Source organism: Nilaparvata lugens, chromosome 9 (assembly GCF_014356525.2).
Source record: "Nilaparvata lugens isolate BPH chromosome 9, ASM1435652v1, whole genome shotgun sequence".
NCBI classification, from domain to species: domain Eukaryota; kingdom Metazoa; phylum Arthropoda; class Insecta; order Hemiptera; family Delphacidae; genus Nilaparvata; species Nilaparvata lugens.
This window is the reverse complement of record NC_052512.1, coordinates 13,912,566-13,931,462: the sequence shown is the minus strand read 5'-3', so window position 1 is coordinate 13,931,462 and position 18,897 is coordinate 13,912,566. Positions and strand designations below refer to the sequence as shown.

Here is an 18,897-nt window from a genome sequence, read left to right as displayed (position 1 = left end):
TAGCGCGGAAATCCTGTTTAGCAGTTTCAGAATTGCTGAAAATCCTTTCGCAGCTGCAGGCTCGCGATTCAGAAATCCGACACCCGAAACCTTATCCTTCTAAACTTTGATTACCACATAATTGAAATTGATATACTGTATTTAGCTAGCAGGTCCAGCTTGCTGAGAGCTAGAGCGCAATTCTCAGATTGCAGATTATTGAGCAGATATTTATTTGCTGTAGGGGATAATAATCTTATTATTGATTCTCTGTTCCCTATACCCTATACCGTATACCTCATACCCTGCACCCTATTCTCTATAGCTTACATCCTATACCGTGCTCTATTTGACGATATCTTAAATATCACTAACAACTCCATAGTTCTGCCATACCGTTACTCCATAGCCCTCACCTTAAACCCCATAGAAAAACCACATCCTGGGCTTGCAGGTACAGCTTGCTCGCTGTCAATTCGCAGTTGGTCCAGATTGCGTACCACCTTTATAAATAGAATTATTGGTAGGGATCTGATAGTCAGATCCGTCTCCTTGTATAGGGTTATCTTAATCTCCCTTAACACCCACCCTGTATTCCAAAGGCCGAGGGCCGAATCGGCCAGCAACGGCACGGACGAACACTCTTCCCCTGAAATTAAAAATCTCGCGATAGAAGCAGAGGGTAAAGAATCAGGATAGAGGGAGAAGTGTAGGTCCGGTATCTCCACCAGTCAATACGGTCACCAACCCCGACCCATACCCGGCTGTAGCTAGTCCGCGTCGTAGCAATACTTCGCAATTATTAGGAAACCTAAAGGGTGGAATAGGACATGCTAATAGTGTGTGTGTGTGTGTGTGTGTGTGTGTGTGTGTGTGTGTGTGTGTGTGTGTGTGTGTGTGTGTGTGGTGTGTGTGGTGTGTGTGTGTGTGTGTGTGTGTGTGTGTGTGTGTGTGTGTGTGTGTGTGTGTGTGTGTGTCTGTGTAGTAGTAAAGACTACTGAGCCTCTGAGCATGCTCACAACAAACTATAAAAGGGGTGCTCAGCTTCTTTACTTATCATTCACAACAGAGTGTAAGCAGGTGAAAGGTAAACCATCCTTCTTCTGTGTTTCTACTATTCATTGTGAACTTATCAACAACAACAACAACAGGTAAGAATTGAAAACAATTTTTTATTAAATATGTACACAATTTATCATTGATCACTACATTATATACTATTACTACTTGTAAAGCATCTCACCACAACATGATATGAGAATAAGATTGTTAAATTTTAACAATCTCAATGTCAGTCCATGTAGCGGTGACATGCTTCACCACCATTCCTAAATTCTTACAATTAGCATTAAATTTAATAACTTTTGCAGGAAAAATTATGGACAATTTTCTTTGTGGATGAAATGTTTATTTTTAATATTATCTGTCTGCCGTGGTGGTTTGTCTCCTCACGAGCCGAGATGATACTGTGCGGCACATCTTCCGCCAGCTCGCGGAGAGGCATCCACGGTCTAGCTGTTGGTGTATTAACAATTGCGACAAAGTCCATCTCATCCTCCTCCCCTTGCCGCACCTCCTTCATCAGCGGGACAAGCGATGAGTTGTCCTCCATTCCAGCACGTTTCTGTTGAAAAATATTTGATTAGTGTCTTATTTGTTTCAGATTATCATCAAATCAGATTCGGCAAATCATACTAGAGAACTTGATCAATAGATTCACTACACAAACTCAAAGTGAGTAATAATTTATACATGAACGATTACTTTAAACAATAATATCTCATAATTTCATCTCTAACTAGTTCAAATAATATTTCCTTGCCATCAAATAATTTATGCATGATCGATTACTTTAAACAATAATATCTCATAATCCAATTTCTAATCAGTTCAAATAATATTTCCTTGCTATCGAATAATTGATGCATGATCGATTACTTTAAACAATAATAATATCTCATAATTCAATTTCTAATCAGTTCAAATAATATTTCCTTGCTATCGAATAATTGATGCATGATCGATTACTTAAAACAATGATTCAATTTCTAATCTGTTCAAAAAATATTTCCTTGCTATCGAATGATTGATGCATGATCGATTACTTTAAACAATAATTCAATTTCTAATCAGTTCAAATAATATTTCCTTGCTATCGAATAATTGATGCATGATCGATTACTTTAATCAATAATTCAATTTCTAACCAGCTCAAATAATATTCCCTTGCTATCGAATAATTGATGCATGATCAATTACTTTAATCAATAATTCAATTTCTAATCAGTTCAAATAATATTTCCTTGCTATCGAATAATTGATGCATGATCGATTACTTTAATAGCGTTGCCTTCTATAAGCGGTTAGCGTTGCCGTCTATAAGTGGAGAGTGACCGGGTGGCTGCTCTGCATCGGTTCAGATGCTGGGGAGGCTCTTCTACATTCTCCATATGGATGAATATTTCTAGTTCTGAACACAGAATTACATTCAATTATTACACACAGTACCACACTAATAAAGCTATATTACTCCCAACTCAGCCCTTTGAACGCCGTCAAGCTGACACTTTTATTTTATTTATTTATTGTTTTTTTTTCTATCTTTAGTTTTAAAATGTATCATTAGAATAAACTCTCTTATTATTCTTTCAAATTTATTTATAATTCATACTTTGTAATTTATTTTATTATTGCTAGTGTTTGCCCTCTGTCTGATAATTTGCGACTCCTCCCTGCACACGGACAAATCATCCAGGCAGGGAGAATTTATTCATGTAATTTAAACACTTTTATATTTTGTGAATATGTAATATTCTATGAATAAAACAATTTGAATTTGAATTTGAATTTAATCAATAATTCAATCCCTAATCAGTTCAAATAATATTTCCTTGCTATCGAATAATAATAATCAAAGGCTTGTATGTGTACAGATTTTTTTTTTTTTTAACAATCAATCATGGAAAAAATCTGTACACATACAAGTTAATAATATTTGTTGAAACTAACCTTTGTTTGTCAGTAGATTGTCTCCTCGTCCTCTTCCCCGCTAACCTCAGGCTCCTCAAACGCCAACCTCCTCTTCCCCTGCTTCTGCTTGATCTTGTTCGATAGAGTAGCTAGCACTGCTCGCCGCGGTGCCCAGGTAGCAGCTGGCGCCAGCCATTGAAGAGGACTGTCTCCCAGCACGATCTTGCCGCCCGGCGATGGTGATTCCACGGTGAGTGGTGAAGGGGCGGCTGCAGCAGCGGACAACTCGGCAGCAAGAGCAGCTTTCTGTTGCCAGTAGTTGAGGATGCGTTGATGGGCTGGTGGGCTATCTGGGAGGATGAACGATGGGGAAGATGTTGGAGAACTCATCTCGTATGATGTGCGAAGTACACTCAATTCTGACTCTGATGTAAATGACAATTTTCCTCTCATTACTTCTGTTCATATACCATGCGTTTCTCTCTCTGTTCCAGACTCGTGCAAGTGAGAGCCACACGTGCTACAACAAGAAATTCAAATTTCTCCCCTAGGCACGGAACTACATGTGCTCCCACATCGTTATCAACATCATTCAGATTTGTAAGTGATCTCTCCTATCATAAAAAACCGTTACAATCACTCAAACATTCTATATTTTCGAATAGCATCATCGGACGAGTGACACATGTTAGAAGACTGAAAAAATAAAAATTCTCCTCTAGAACTCAGCATGGGACGGTGTCTGCTGAGCGAGACCCGCACCTGCTAGAAGGTGAATTCTCCTCTACGTCTCAGCATGGGGCTCACTCAAACATTCTATATTTTCAGATACCATCCTGTCTCTCATGATGCTTATTGATTTCTCATGTTATCAGTCATTGAATATTTCATTGTTTTCACAGCATTTTCTCACCTCTCAACTTGGCTTCCGACCTCATAGCCAGTTGAGCTCTTGTCGCGGCAACATACCTGAGAGGTTAATGAGCAATCTGAAAAGGAAGCATAGCCACTATTTATACCTGTGCATCTACAGTCGAGGAGATACCTGTCATTCACGCAGCATCAACCAGCACATGTAAGTACATTTTTACTTTGATTTTATCCTCTGAGGAGAGAAAAATTGTCATCGGAGGACAATTTTTGTCCTTGGAGGACAATTTTTGTCCTCGGAGGGGAGGATTTTTGTCATCGGAGGACAGTTTTTGTCCTCGGAGGGGAGGATTTTTGTCATCGGAGGACAGTTTTTGTCCTCGAATGGGAGGATTCTTGTCCTCGGAGGACAATTTTTGTCCTTGGTGGACTAAAAACCTTTTACAGTATACTGCATGCACGCGATTTTAGCTCATCTTTACGATGTGGTATATCTGGATAATCCTCTCCTCGCGCTTCTTTCTCGCACTCTTCATATAAACAAAACTGTAAATGTATTACTTTTTCAAATGGATTTTCGATAATATTTTTGCAATAGACACATTTCAGATAGTGATTTTTATGTAAGAAATAACCATTTCTCGCAAAATAGTCTGCTTTATCAGATAATGATTTACAATAGTCACAATGTAGATGATGCTTTTCAAAATACTCTCCTTGAATGGATGAATCTTCTACACGATTAAAAGTTGAATATCTTCCTTCATATTTGCGTAGAATATTATTATCGAAATTCTCCTCTTCAATTGTTATATTATCTTTCCTTCTCAATACACAGTTCGGGCTGTACCTTGCATGTTCTATTGCTGGTATGTCACTTTCTTCCCATTTTCCCAAATAAATTGAACAAAATACACAGCGCACAATGTCTGGCCCACATGCGAATATAAATCCCTCTTTCATCATGTTTCCCACCGACAAATGCAGAGAAGATTTCATCCATCTTTTATCAAAAGTTAATAATCTTAATCTTTCATGCATTATTATGTGATCTTGAGATATCATTTTCACACAGCCTTCTTCTACCAATGCCAATTCACAACTGATTTAAAAACATGCAGTTGTACTCTATCACTCTAATTCTATGTCATACTGATCGTTATTCTTTCGTTTTCCAGAATCTACTATCTACATCATGCCGAGGGAGCGAAGACTACATGGCGTGAATTCCAGCACTGTCCGCCATTGTATAACCATCGAGGATCCCGAGGAAATTAGCATCAAGAATGTGCTCAAGAGATTGAAACGGTGCGTTTTCGAGATGATTAGGGAGCACGCAGCTCGCCATGATGCGAATATAAAATTGTTCATCGTGTTGAATGTTTTATTGTATAAATTAGTGGTGATGGATGATGAGGTTAGCGAGACTGTCTCATCTCTCATAAATCTTCATAGTTACTCCAACATAGCGCTAAACGTGCTTGAGAATTATGAAGATTTTAACGATCATTTCATGTTGGCCATAAGAAAAATCCTGTCATCTTTTGACAACTTTGTTCGACATGGCAGCGGTTGGGTTTTGAAGAAAATTGACTCACTGGATGTGAACGTGATTAAATTTAATCCAATATTCACATCCAGTTACATTCAAACACCGCAGTTTCTTAAAAACAAAAAATTTATTATAAATGTCAAAAATCTGTCTGACGAAAAATGCTTTTTATGGTCAGTCCTTGCGTATTTCCATCAGAAACCAACGAACTCGCGCTTGACTGTAAAGTATTTGAGCAAGTTTGCTCACACACTTAATACGCGAGGTGTAATTTTTCCGGTGACGACATGCGATATTGAGAAATTTGGAATACTAAATCAGGATATTGCAATTCACGTCATCGCCTATGACAACAAAGAGTTTTTCCCCTACCGCACAAGCATTTTCTGCACTCATAAGCACCAAATTAATCTTTTAATGCTGAAAGCCGATGCAGGAAAAACTCATTTCTGTTTAATTAATACCGCAAACAGGAAAAACGGATTATCACGTCTTTTCTCTGACCTTTCAAAACACAAGGGTCAAGTACACATTTGTAATTTCTGTTTTCATAGATTTACATCAAACAAATCTAAAAATTGTGATGCAAAAGCAAATTTGATGAAACATGAACAGCTTTGTTCCAAGTTTGAATCACAGCGTGTTTCATATCCTAAACGCTTAGAGACAATTTAATTCAAGAAACTAGCCGCCACGATGAAGAAAAAGTATACCATTTATGCGGATTTAGAAACTTACGTTGTTGATATTGATAATAATGGTGATGATGATGAATCCGATTCGGATGAAATCAGTCATAGCTATACAAAGAAAACAGCACGACATATTCCCTGCGGGTATTGTTTTGTTGTTATCGATGTGAACGGGGAAATCGCTTATGGACCTGTACTCCATAGATCGAGTAGTTTAGATGAAAAAATCATGGAGAAACTTCTCCAGGAAATTACAGATCTCAGCAACATTTTGTATGAGGATATGAAACATGAAATTCCGATGCAACATTTATCCGAAAGTCATGAGCGCAAATTTCAAAATTCGGTAAACTGCGGGCTTCGCGCTGAACCGTTCTTAGACTCCGATATTAAATGTCGTCATCACGCGCATGAAACGGGAAATTACCTATGTGCGGCACATGTTTCATGTAATTTATTGGTTTGTACTCCGGAGTACATTTCATGTTATTTTCACAATTTCTCCGAGTTTGATTCACAATTCATTCTGAAAGCGCTCGGTAAATGCAAAAAAGAAATTTCCCGCATCGCAAATACGTCAGAGAGATTTTTGACACTTTCAGTGGGCAAAATTTAATTTTAAGATCCCTACAAGTCTATGAACGAATCCTTGGAAGTATTGGTGCGTGATTTAGTAGAAAGTACAGACATGGAAAAGAAGTTTGAACGTTTATTTTCAGTGTTTCATCACCCGCCGCGTGAACACAGACAACTCTTGTTGAAAAAAGGAATATATCCTTACTCATACATGAGTTGTCCTGAAAAATTGGCGGAAACATCACTTCCTCCCATCGAATGTATTCATAATGATTTAACCGATACACCTCTGTCTCGCGAAGAATATGAGCATGCACAAAGAGTGTTCTTGACATTCAAGCTGGAATCGCTCGGTGAATATCACGATTCCTATTCATGTTTGGATGTGATGCTATTAGCGGAAGTTTTTGAATCCATGAGGTCTACGCTTTTTAGATCATATGGCCTTGATGTCACTCATTTTGTTTCCCTCACACACTTTACCTGGAGTTGTATGTTGAAACACACTAAAGTTGAACTAGAGTTGATTACTCATCCTGACATGCATCTCATGTTTGTGGCGGGGATGAGAAGCGGGGTCTCATTTATTGGTAAATGTTATTGTTAGGCGAATAACAAACATCTGCCTGGGACATACGACCCTTCAAAACCGAGTAATTATCTTCTTCATATCGATGCAAACAGTTTATACTCGGAAGCTATGAGCCAAAACTTACCTGTTGGAAATTTCAAATTCCTCACAGAGGAAGAAATTTCCAAGCTTGATTTTGCGAATTTGGACAGCAATTCAGAAACTGGATATGTGATAGAATGTGATTTCAAGTACCTGAGAGAGTTAAATGATAAGCATGCCAGCTTCCCACTCGTGCCTCTCCACCAAACACCTCTGCACGAATTGCTGCCAAACTATCAAACAAATGAGAACGGTCAAACTGGAACCAAAAAGCTCATGAACACACTTTTTGACCGTGAAAAGTACATTGTCCACTACCTCAATTTGAAGCTCTACTTTCAACTCGGTTTGCAATTAACAAAAGTACATCGTGTCATTAGCTTTTCCCAATCTCCCTGGCTGAAAAGCTACATCAACTTCAATATCCGCAATAGACAGAACGCAAAAAATAAATTTGAAATATCCTTCTTTAAGGCCTGTTGCAATCTCATCTTTGGTGAGACTATTCAATCTGTTCGCAAGCATATCAATGATAAAATTATCACAGATAAAAAACTGTTAGATAAGTACATTTCAAATCCGTTATGCAAACGCTGGCAAATAATTAGTCCGAGCGTGATCGCAGTTTTCTCTCATAAGTTGGAACTAAAAATGAACAAGCCTGTCTATTCCGGGTTTTCTGCACTGGAGTTGAGTAAATTTCATATGTACAATTTTTTCTATTGTAAATTACAAAAAATTATACCGTGGGATTGCGTAGAACTCTGTATGACCGATACCGATAGTTTTCTTTTGAATATAAAAGTGGAAGACATGTATCAGTTGATTAAAGAAAATTTGAACCTTTTCAACACTAGCAACTACCCTCCTTACCACCCATGCTTTTCCATGGAGAGAAATAAAGTTGTAGGAAAGTTCAAGGATGAGACAGCCTCAAAACCCGTCCATAAATTTATAGGGCTTCGATCAAAACTCTACTCATATTTAGTATGTAATGAGAATGAAGAACCTGTAAATAATAGTGTAGCAAAGGGTGTACAGACTGGAGTGAAATGTAGAAAACTTAATTTTAATTTATATAAGAAATCATTGATTGAACGTTGTGAACACATTGAAAAATTCAATATGATGAGGTCCTATAATCACACCATGTATCAGATTGAATGTGCAAAAATCTGCTTGAGTCCTTATGACGATAAGAGATATATTGCAGAAAACGGTATGGACACTTTGCCTTTTGGACATTATAGAGTGCCAACAATGCTCTGAACCGATTGCTCAGTATGTCCTGTGACGATCATCCATCACCACTAATTTTGATTTCATGTTGTAAATATGAATATTTTCAGATCTAAGATAGCGTTAGAACCTTATAGCCTACCACGCGTCAACTATCCCACTCGCAAATATGAGTTGAAAAGTGAAAAAGACTTGCTTCAAGCCAATCTCATTGAGATGAGCAGTTTATCACGTTTAAATAAAGGTTATAGGTATATCTTAGCTGTTATTGATTGTTTTTCAAAATTCACATATTGTGTACCATTAAAAGACAAGTCAAGTCAATCTGTATTTGATGCACTCGAACCAATTATTTCCAAAAATAAGGGAGTTAAGCTGTTTCAATCAGATCAGGGAACAGAATTCTTCAATTCAAAAGTTAAAGCGCTATCAGATAGATACAGTATTAAACATTACCATGTTTTTAGCGATAAGAAAGCTCCCATAATTGGAAGGTTTAATAGAACAATCAAAGCAAAAATTTATAGATATTTAACTGAACATGGAACCAAAAACTGGATATCGCAACTAGACAGTTTGGTTCGCGATTATAATGCAACAATGCACACTTCAATTAAAATGAAACCTAAAGATGTGAGGAAAAAAGATCGTAATTGTCTTCTAATGTCTTTGAATTCTGCATTTAATAGATGATATAAATTGAAAAATTCAAAACCAAAATTTAAGGTAGGAGATGTTGTACGAATCTCAAAGAAGAGGGTTCTTTTCGATAAATCTTATAAACTAAATTGGAGCACAGAGTATTTTGTGATTCATTCTATATTCCCTTCTCAACCTGTAACCTACAGCTTGCGAGATCTAAACGGAGAAGTAATTAGTGGAAGGTTTTATGGAGAAGAAATTAAAAAAACATAATTAAACGAATCGGAGAGACAAGTATATCTGATTGAAAAAATATTAAAGCCAGACAAAAAAGGACTGCTTGTTAAGTGGATTGGATTTTCAACACCTAGTTATATTAGTAGAAGTCAACTATTAGATGAAAAATAATCTATTATAATATCATATTGTAATACATTCCATTCAGTGTAAATATGGCAAAGATTTGGTGTAAATATAATACGTCTTCATCAAAAAATGCTTCTCAGTTTCATTTCAATCTGTAGTTTCATTTTCGTAATTTGCTAAGGCTTAGATAAGGGGGAGCAACAGACGCATTCTCGTAAAGAGGTTGCAGGAGAGAGAGGGAATGATATATTGAAGTGAGAAACTTCTATCAGTGCATTGGTGTGAAAGGGGAGAGTGACAGCGAGCACATGTCGAGTGCATTCCAATGTTATAAGCCATACACGCTCAGACACCGATGTGGTGAGCAGTACAGGGCTCCTTTGATAACTTACGAATAATGATTAGTTCCTTATCAGATCACATGCTGTACACGTGTCTAACATGAGTAATATCCTGATAGTGAATTTCGACAATGTTATAAGACAGAAAGAAATGCCAACATGGTGTAAAAATGGTAAGTTGTTACCTCATAATGCAAGGATCCTTATAATAGGCTCTTCAGGCTGTGGCAAGACTAATTTGCTATTTAATTTAACTTTTTCAAAGAATGGGTTGAGATTTAAAACTATATACTTGCATACGAAGAGCGAGTATCAAGATAAGTACTTGTTTTTGAGAAAAGTCTTTTCAAAAATGAAGGATATTGAATCTCATATAAACAACAATTCTGAATCTATACCACATCCAAACAAAATATCAGAATATTCTTTAGTTATATTTGACAACTTACAACTTAATCATGTACCTCAAATAAGAGAATATTTTACTATGGGCTGACATTGTAATATTGAAATGGCATATTTAATTCAGAGTTATGGAGCTACACAGAAACATTTCACTAGAGTCAATGCAAATATGGTTATAATCTTCAAGATAGATTTATTGAGTCTCAAATTAATTCACAGAGATCATGTTGGAAGAGATATTTCTTATAAAGATTCTAGTAAACTTTGTCATAAAGTTTGGAATCGTAAACCTCATAATTTTGTAACTATTATGACTGAGTGTGGAATTAATAGCAGCAAGTACCGAGATTTGCTCGATACGTTTCTTACCGTTCAGTAGAGATTAATTCTTTGTACAGTCATGTTGTCTAAAACACGCAGCAGAAAACTGAATAGAAAGAATGTTGGTTTAATCGATAAGATTAAGATATTGAGAAAAGTAATCACCGACAAGCATGAAAGCTTACTCAATTTTGAAAAACAATCGGAGGAATACAATAGGAGAACGCTCTCACCATTGATAGAGCCCATAATTGAACTGGGAAAAAACAAATCTGGTTTCCACTCTAATCATGGTGTAAAACCAAAAAAGGAAGAAGTAAAAGAGGAAGAAGAGAGTATGGAGATTGATGATGAGGAGTCGAGTTATGATAAAAGCTATGGGAGTTCAACAGGCAATCTTTTAAGCTCAACTAAATTTGAAAACAGTTTACTTGGTTCTAGTAAAAACGATGAGCTGCTGTCACAATACCTGAAAACGTTTCATGCGGAAAAATTGGATAATTCAATTAGTTATGGAATTTCATACAATTCTAAAGATGATGTGTATTATATTGGAAATCAGCAAGTAATATTCGATAATGGTTATATAGATATTTATAATGAAAGATTTCGTTTAACACATGGTCTACTTGAGTTATTATTCAGTTCAAGACCGAATTCGAATCTTTATAATCAGAGAGATCTGGATAAGTATAAAAGAATCTTAACACTTACAGGCATACATTTAGATCAAAGAGGGTATCTTAAATGAAATCAGGGAATCAAATCGCAAATGATTCAGAGGTTATTTCCCAGTAAGAAAATTAGTAAAAAGAAGGGGTGAGGTTTATTGAAATTTGCAAAAAATAATTCCTATGATAGAATTTATCAATACTTTGATAATTTTGACAAATTAGTGGAAAGATTAAATTTACTCTATTCCTCAAAAGCTTCTGGCAACACTGGACATGATGTTGAGATTGTGTTTATAACTGAAGAGCTAAAAGAAGCAAAACTAATTGTTTAGTGTTACGATGACTCTGCATCGATTCGGTCGGATTGATACACCTACTAACACTAATATGCTAACGTGCGATAATACGCCAATATCGCTTACGTGCGATATTGACTCGATAACACAGAAAATAATTGAATCTTTGCAGAAATTGACTAGTTCTTCATTAACAAAGGAAGAGTTTGAAAAACAATTATCTGAAATTGCGAGTGCAATAAAAGCTAATATTATGGACGGTATTGAACAATTCATTACAAAAGATGCTATTGCTATTCTGATTAATCAAATTGCAGAAAAGTATGCAACTAAAAATGATCTAGGAGATTTTATCAAGAAAAGCGAGATGGAAGTCGCTGTGAAAAGCATTCGTGATGAAATAGCTGAGGCAATTAAAAATTCGGAAGAGGGGTCTGTTATGAGACTGCAATGTTCAGCTGCATTCATAGATTATCTTAATTTATTCATCCATAAGATAGCTTACGATATTGTGAGTGGATACGCTCGCGTCAGCTTTAATATGAATTGGATAGAAGCTAAGCAACTTAACCTTTCAGAAAATCAGGTTGCCGAAATTATCACTACCAAAATGGGTTTAGCACAGTACAAAGGGTTTGTATTGTCTCCGAAAACATAAAATCTTGTAAAAGGATAACACTTGGCATATGAGAGAGAGAGAGAGAAATTTAAAGCACGGTGAACTTTTATGGTTTTCTTGCTAACACATGCTGCTTCAAGATGATAAATCAGTCTATACATTTTTTCATGTGTCTATGATTGAATGTAACGGTTTTTTTGATGCAGGAGTTATATGAACTCACTCTTATCTATAGAATTTGGGAAAGAAACATTCACCTCACAGGGAGCAGCATAGCGCACGTGTCATTTCTCTGGAGAAACATTCAACAAGGGGGAGTGTAGCACGCGCGTGCGCCCATGCATGCATCACTTCAGTCTAAACACCCAAGCCGAGAAGTTCACAACATGATGTCTAACTATTTTGATTGGAGATGTTTCAATGAGTTCTCTGTAGAAGCAAATCCACTAGCCGATTGGGGTTTTGAATTTTATCCTTATAATTGGTTCGTAGTAACGAAGGTAACATTTGCCGATAATGACGAAATTCACCTTAAAATCATCGATATTGATAGTGAAGGTGACTTTAAACACACTATTAAGTTGCTGAAAGAATATTCAGTGGTTTTGAATGAGGATAACATCAGAAGTTTTAATTCTCATTCATGGGAATTGAACATAAGTGGGAATTGTATCTCCTTAAGACAGTTTCATGGTAACTATAGGCCTTGAGTATTAAGATAGCCCGCTCTGCCAAGTAAAACAGGTCTGAGAATATGTAAGTATTTCTAGATATGCTAGCTCATTCCAATCATATTTACATATTGTCAGAGAAAACACTTTAACAATAATGACTGGGATGTTTGTACAGAAAAAGAGCTCAATTTTTTACTCATTCATAAACAGTTTGATTGAACTCTTCACTGTCAGTTGGAAACCAAGCATAATATGGACATTATAGAACTTAGATTATTGTAGAGATAAGGATTCACTTTAATCTGTCAGTATAGCATTAGATGTAGAGTGATAGGGAATTTCTCAATTCACTTTAATCTGTCAGTATAGCAATAGATGTAGATGTAGAGAGAGATAGGGAATTTCTCAATTCACTTTAATCTGACAGTATAGCAATAGATGTAGAGAGAGGGAATTTCTCAATTCACTTTAATCTTTCAGTATAGCATAAGATGTAGAAAGAGAGAGAGAGATTGATTGATTGATTGATTGATTGATTGAGTACTTTATTTATGTAGATTACAATATATACTGGCTTATACACTTATATACAATAGCTTACAATACAGCAAAGTTATAGATGAATTTACATAATATAGACTAAGAAAATAACTATTGAACTGTATATGATATGAAAAAGCAATTTGTAATATAATAACTATAGATAATAATCATATTGTTATGCATCTACATAAATTGGCGGAGCTTTGGACATATCAATGTCCATTCTTTGGGAAGAATATTAAAATATCCTCCCCACTAACTCTCTACCAAAACGTTAATTTCGTTATTTAACTAAGGATTTATTTATTAATGGAAATATTGTAAAAGTTTTAATCAATATGAATATTGAAGAGAAAAAAAACAAAAAATTGATAAAGTAAAATAATTATATAGGTAGATAAGATCAAATAATTGATTAATAAAATGAAGTAGGCTGAAAGTAGATCAGGGTTATCAAATTTCAGTAATATACAGCAGTATGCAGTGGATAATTGAAATAACATGAGTTTATATAATATATATATATATATATATACAATTCGTTCTATAACATGGTTTAAAGGTTTATATTGGTGGAATGGGTGAGGGATGTTGTCATGTGATCGTTCTATGGCCGGACAGTTTCAGTCATTTGTTCCAAAGATGTTTTTTTAAAGTCAGGTTGAAGCTCGCTCGGCTCTCGATAGACCTGATAGAAACAGGAAGTGTATTCCATGCACGACAGGCACTGACTAAGAAGGATTTTGTGAAAATAGTAGTTCGATGATTGGGTATCCTTAAAGTACTTTCTCCGGTTCTAGTATGTGAAGCATCTATCCTCCTACCTTCAGAGACAAATTTGAAATCATCTTTAAAATAGTTCGGATTACCGTATTTCAAGATATCTCTAACAAGCTTGACTATTCGAAAAAGCCTCTGATCGGGAAGCTTCAATGTTGAACTAGCAATGTGGGCTGGGGTGATATGATCATGGCGTTGGAGAGAGTAGACGAAACGTAGACAATAATTTTGGCAACGCTGTAGTTTATCATTCAGAGTGACTTGCATATCATTAAGAACAGAATTACAATACATTAAATGTGGGAAGATGAGAGATTGAACCAATAATAATTTAATGTTTCTAGGGAGGATATCGTGCATTTTCTTCAATGCATGCATGGCTGAGAATACCTTTTTACAAGTTTTGTTCACTTGTTCTGACCATCAAGAGTATTATTCATAATAATGCCTAATTTTTAACTGAGCTACAGTAAGGAATGTCATTACCGTCTACACTAATTTTGTGAATCGATTCAAGGTCAATATTGTTTATAAGACGAGAATATCCAATTATAATGGGTTGTGTTTTGATGGGATTAAGCTTAAGGCCATTTTTCTTTGTCCATTCCACTATCGAATTGATATCCTGATTCATTATTCCAACTGTTTCATTAATTTTTGTTATGGGACAGCTTAAATAGATTTGAAGGTCGTCTGCATAAGTATGGAAACTGGAGAATTTGATAATGGAAGAAAGGTCATTAGCATACAAGTGAAGAGGAGAGGGCCTAAAATTGAACCTTGTGGTACTCCATGCATAACGTTTTTCCAAGTTGACTTTTGTCACCGACAGATACACATTGTTTCCTACCTAATAGATAGGATTTAAACCAAACTAACGAGTTGTGACTGAAACCAAGAATAGCCAACTTATTCAGAAGGACTGTATGATCAACAGTATCGAATGCTTTAGAAAAATCAAATAGGGTGAGGATGGTGCATTTTCTTTGGTCCATAGCTAACCTTATATCATCAGTGACACGAAGCAGAGCTGTCTCAGTTGAATGGATTTTCTAAAGCCTGATTGAAAGTTATGAAGCTTACTATTGTTGTCTAGAAATTTTACAACTTGAGCATGAATGAGTCTTTCTAGCACTTTGGACAATGCAGGTAAAATACTGATTGGTCTAAAATCCTCAACTTTATTGGGTGATGGAACTTTATTTAGAGGGCGAACCAGAGCAAACTTCCAGTTTTCAGGGAAAATGCCTTCTTCAAGTGACTTGTTGAAAATGTATGTAATGGTTGGTAAAACAGCAAATAACATCTTCTTGATAAATTTAATAGGAATTTTGTCTACACCCATAGCATTACTATGAATACGTTGAATTGCTCTGAAAGTGTCTTCTTCTGAGATTGGATGGAAATGAAATTGATCAGTGATTGGTAAATCTAAGTTTGTAACCTGCTCTTCAAGATCATCTATATGATTAGCAATGACAATTTCGTCGCGTTGGTTAGAGTGTGAAACGAAATGGTCATTTATATTATTCAATGGTAAGTCAATTTGTGGATTCGATTTCTGTTTGCCAAGCCCGAATTCTTTTATTCCCTGCCAAAGTGATTTAGAGTCTTGTCTATTGTTTGTCATAAACGAATTCAAGTACCTAATCTTTGAGTTCCGTAATTCCTGTTTAACCCTATTTCTAAGGCTCCTATACTCTATCAAACTGTCCAAGTCAAATGTCTTTTTAAATTTTCTATGTGCTTTGTCTCTACGTCCCATCATCTTAAGTATGTCTTCAGTCATCCACGGTACTCGTCGTTTTCTATTAATCCTCCTTGTCACATAAGGTGCATGTTTGTCATACAAAGTCAAAGTCCAATTCTCGAAAGTCTTGACCATGTCATCAACTGAGGGTAATGCTTCAATTTGATGCCATGGAGTCTGAGCCACATCAGTCAGGAAGGCGGCTTCATCAAAGTTTTTGAAGTCTCTATAAGTGATAATTTTCTGTTCTGGCTTGGGTATCTTATGGGAAAGTACACAGTAGATCAAATCATGTCTAGAAATAGCTGGGACTGAGATTTGGCCTGCTTGAACAACCTCATTGGGATCACTAACAATGAGAAGGTCAATGAGTGTGTCTGATTCATTAGTATGATGAGTTGGATCGAAGCTAAGCAACTTAACCTTTCAGAAAATCAGGTTGCCGAAATTATCACTACCAAAATGGGTTTAGCACAGTACAAAGGGTTTGTATTGTCTCCGAAAACATAGAATCTTGTAAAAGGATAACACTTGGCATATGAGAGAGAGAGAGAGAAATTTAAAGCACGGTGAACTTTTACGGTTTTCTTGCTAACACATGCTGCTTCAAGATGATAAATCAGTCTATACATTTTTTCATGTGTCTATGATTGAATGTAACGGTTTTTTTTATGCAGGAGTTAAATGAACTCACTCTTATCTATAGAATTTGGGAAAGAAACATTCACCTCACAGGGAGCAGCATAGTGCACGTGTCATTTCTCTGGAGAAACATTCAACAAGGGGGAGTGTAGCACGCGCGTGCGCCCGTGCATACATCACTTCAGTCTAAACACCCAAGCCGAGAAGTTCACAACATGACGTGTAACTATTTTGATTGGAGATCTTTCAATGAGTTCTCTGTAGTAGCAAATCCACTAGCCGATTGGGGTTTTGAATTTTATCCTTATGATTGGTTCGTAGTAACGAAGGTAACATTTGCCGATAATGACGAAATTCACCTTAAAATTATCGATATTGATAGTGAAGGTGACTTTAAACACACTATTAAGTTGCCGAAAGAATATTCAGTGGTTTTGAATGAGGATAACATCAGAAGTTTTAATTCTCATTCATGGGAATTGAATGTAAGCGGGAATTGTATCTCCTTAAGACAGTTTCATGGTAACTATAGGCCTTGAGTATTAAGATAGCCCGCTCCGCCGAGTGAAATAGGTCTGAGAATATGTAAGTATTTCTAGATATGCTAGCTCATTCCAATTATACTTACATATTGTCAGAGAAAACACTTTAACAATAATGACTTGGATGTTTGTACAGAAAAAGAGCTCAATTTTTTACTCATTCATAAACAGTTTGATTGAACTCTTCACTGTCAGTTGGAAACCAAGCATAATATGGACATTATAGAACTTAGATTATTGTAGAGATAAGGATTCACTTTAATCTGTCAGTATAGCATTAGATATAGAGTGATAGGGAATTTCTCAATTCACTTTAATCTGTCAGTATAGTAATAGATGTAGATGTAGAGAGAGATAGGGAATTTCTCAATTCACTTTAATCTGACAGTATAGCAATAGATGTAGAGAGAGGGAATTTCTCAATTCACTTTAATCTTCCAGTATAGCATTAGATGTAGAAAGAGAGAGAGAGAGAGAGAGAGAGAGAGAGAGAGAGAGAGAGAGTAGCATTAGATGTAGAGAGATATAGGCAATTTCTCAATTCACTTTAATGTGGCAGAATAGATGTAGAGTGATAGGGAATTTCTCAATCCACTTCAACCTGTCAGTATGGCATTAGATGTAGAGAGAGAGAGAGTTTCTCAATTCACTTTAATCTGACAGTATAGATGTTGAGAGGGAATTTCTCCCCTCAAAGGGAAATTATTTTTTCCCTCACTTTCTTCATCCCCCTCATCACCACTGGAGCAGGGGAAGGGTAAATCTATTTTGAGAGGGGGAGAGAGAGATATCTCTTTCTCCTTCTTCATCACCCTCATCTCCACTTGGCAAGGGGAAGGGTAAATCTATTTTGAGAGAGAGTGAGAGAGAGATATCTCTTTCTCCTTCTTCATCCCCCTCATCACCAGTGGAGCAGGGGAAGGGTAAATCTATTTTGAGAGAGAGTGAGAGAGATATCTCTTTCTCTCTCTTCATCCCCCTCATCACCACTGGAGCAGGGGAAGGGTAAATCTATTTTTAGAACAGAGCCCCCTCATCCTCACTGGGTAATGGGGAGGGGGAAATCTTTTTTTAGAACAGAGGATGGGCGAGGGGGGAGAGGCTATTTTGAGCAAAAAAACGCGTCTAAATTATCAAATCATACCTACTAACAAGGACATGTTTCGATTCAAGTGAAAAAATTCAATGGAATTCGAAGTTGAATGTCAAGCAATCACAATTCAAGCTTGATTCAACTTTATCTTCGAAGTTGGGGTGGCATTACATGTGGATCATTTGATACTTATATTTTAATTCAGTTTATAGTTGATTTCGGAATCCTGAAACGCTCTATATAGTTCACACAATGTAAGTTTGTTATTGAGCACTTCACCCACGGAATAGCAGCGTCCTCAGAATGTGTGAGATTGGAACTTCTCCACATTCCCGATTGAACCTAATAATTTATCATCTGTATGTAGAATCTCATCCTCAAGATGCCAGTATAGTGTTGAAAAAGTTTGTGGGTAGAAGTTTTCAAAGGAAATTGGATTTTTTCTAATATTGAAACGTTTCAAAAATATGTTTTTTTTTTTTGCATTTCAAAAGTTTTTACTCCTCTTTCACTCATGGGATGTATACCGAAACATAATGTTTTTTACACTTTATAATGTTTATACTGTTGTTTTTTCGCTATATTCAATTCACTGTAAACGTCTCTCCATCACAAATAATTTCTTCATGTATAATTGTGATAAAGAAATACAGCAAAA

At 36.1% G+C, this 18,897-nt stretch overlaps 2 protein-coding genes across 2 annotated transcripts in view; one reads left to right on the top strand and one right to left on the bottom strand.

Annotated features, from left to right (window-relative positions):
- LOC111053928 overlaps positions 1 to 18,897 on the top strand; it is a 239,205-nt gene that overhangs the window by 177,718 nt on the left and 42,590 nt on the right. The gene's annotated exons all lie outside the window — the stretch shown is intronic.
- Positions 1,314 to 3,457, bottom strand: LOC120353045. The gene is made up of 2 exons (XM_039435521.1): positions 2,989 to 3,457; positions 1,314 to 1,603 (listed from the first exon to the last, which is right to left on the bottom strand). The coding sequence occupies exon 1, from the start codon at positions 3,400 to 3,402 to the stop codon at positions 2,998 to 3,000; it is 405 nt and encodes a 134-aa protein (XP_039291455.1). The 5' UTR covers positions 3,403 to 3,457; the 3' UTR covers positions 1,314 to 1,603; positions 2,989 to 2,997.